General features: G+C 45.0%; 1 protein-coding gene across 1 annotated transcript; it reads left to right on the top strand.

The window, feature by feature from the left end:
* Positions 1-345: 345 nt before the first annotated feature.
* Pmar_PMAR014942 (hypothetical protein) lies at positions 346-1,542 on the top strand (the record flags this gene model as incomplete). Its single annotated transcript, XM_002782050.1, has 1 exon — positions 346-1,542. One exon carries the CDS (start codon positions 346-348, stop codon positions 1,540-1,542), a length of 1,197 nt encoding a protein of 398 aa, XP_002782096.1.
* Positions 1,543-1,663: the final 121 nt, after the last annotated feature.

Consider the following 1,663-nt stretch of genomic DNA (forward strand, 5'->3'; position numbering starts at 1 on the left):
ATTGGGAAGATAGACGAGGTTGAGCAGTTGAAGTTTTTAGCTGAAGTGGAAAAATATGAAACTAATCGATGGTGGGAGAAGATTGGACCAATTGAATCTAACCCCCCTTCCCCTGGTACTCTGGTGGTGTTTCCTATTAAAGCTAAGAAGTTGGGGTCTAGCACCCCAATAAGACCCGTTATTGATGCCAGACTGAGGAATTTATACAGCCCAGTTGGGTCCTATATTGGTCCGTCGATAGCGTCTATCCTCCTGAACCTGAGATTAAGATATAGGAAATTCTCTAGAGTCTTGGTGAGAGATGCGAGCTCTGCATTTTACAGAATCCGTTTGGAGAAGGATTCCATGGTGGAACTGGTGGCTAATGGTAACCTTTACCGATGCTCTCGGCTATGTTTCGGCCTAAGAGCTGGGCCCTGTTGTTTGTGGTCTGCTTTGGTTTTTATTCTTGACCGAGCACTTTCGGAGATTCCCGATGAGATCAAGGCACATCTATGGGATTGTGCCATATACCTCTATCTCGATGATTTGACGGTGATAATAAACGAAGGTGGTGAGTCTCCACGCCTCGTTGATGGGAAATCGATCGGTGATATCTTGTTGGATAAGATTATAGAAGTTGCCGGTCGGTACGGTTTCGACTTTCCCAAAGCCAAGGGTTTTGATAGTATGACTCAAAGAAGCTTTAAGCATCTTGGTATATTATGGGTATTTGGGAAAGATAGTCCCGGAAGTCTCGGCTTCTCTTGCATCAAACATAAGATTGGTACCATCCGTGATAATGATGGGAAAATCAAGACTATGTGGACGAAGCGGTCACTGTATTCGGTTTCTGCTATTGCTAGCAGTGGGTGTGATCCTTTACTTATACATGGTTCTGAACGGCTAGCTAGTGATGTTTTGAAGATAGTCGGTGGTGCCCTTGCCAGTGGACTCAAATGGGATGATGAGTTTGTTGTGGATCCAAAGAATCCGGCTTATCATGTATTGTCTTCATGTCTCGACACTCTTGAGACCTATCAGAACTCTGAATGCTATCACTCAGTATGTCAATTACAACCTGAGGATGAGCTCCATGTTTATGTTGATGCAAGCTCGGTAGCATGGTCATGGGTTATGATGAGTTATAGTGTCGAGAATCAGACTGAGTCATTACTACAGTCATCTGCGGGTATTTTCAAGGATGGCGCGCGTAGCTACCATATCAACCGTAAGGAGCTTATCGCTTTGTCAAAAGCTGTTTTGGCTATTCATGGTGTGCTATCGGGGAAGTGTAAGCACCCTTTGATATCCCAAGTGGTGGTGTACAGCGACTCGCAGACGGTTTGTCGTTGGACAACCACTAATAGATGCTCGGTGAAGAGCCTCGAACGAGTTGTTGTAAGAAGGCTTACCGAGTCTATCAGGGAAATTATTACTGATTTGGAGTCTACGGGTGTTTCTGTGGTTGTACGTAAGGTAGCTACCGACGCCAATAAAGCTGATGCTCTGTCTAGGTTACCGCTGTTATGGGGTTACGATCAGTTGGGATTGTGTGGATAAAAATGACAAAGCGGTCTTCCCTAGCGCTAATTTAGTGCATATGGCGCAGGGGGGTGAGGAGACGCTTGGTCAGGATGAGTCAAAATTGTTGACTGGTATATTTGCTCGTGATTCTTTGAAG

The sequence above is a fragment of the Perkinsus marinus genome (assembly GCF_000006405.1).
Source record: "Perkinsus marinus ATCC 50983 genomic scaffold scf_1104296940274, whole genome shotgun sequence".
Taxonomy (NCBI): Eukaryota; Perkinsozoa; order Perkinsida; family Perkinsidae; genus Perkinsus; species Perkinsus marinus.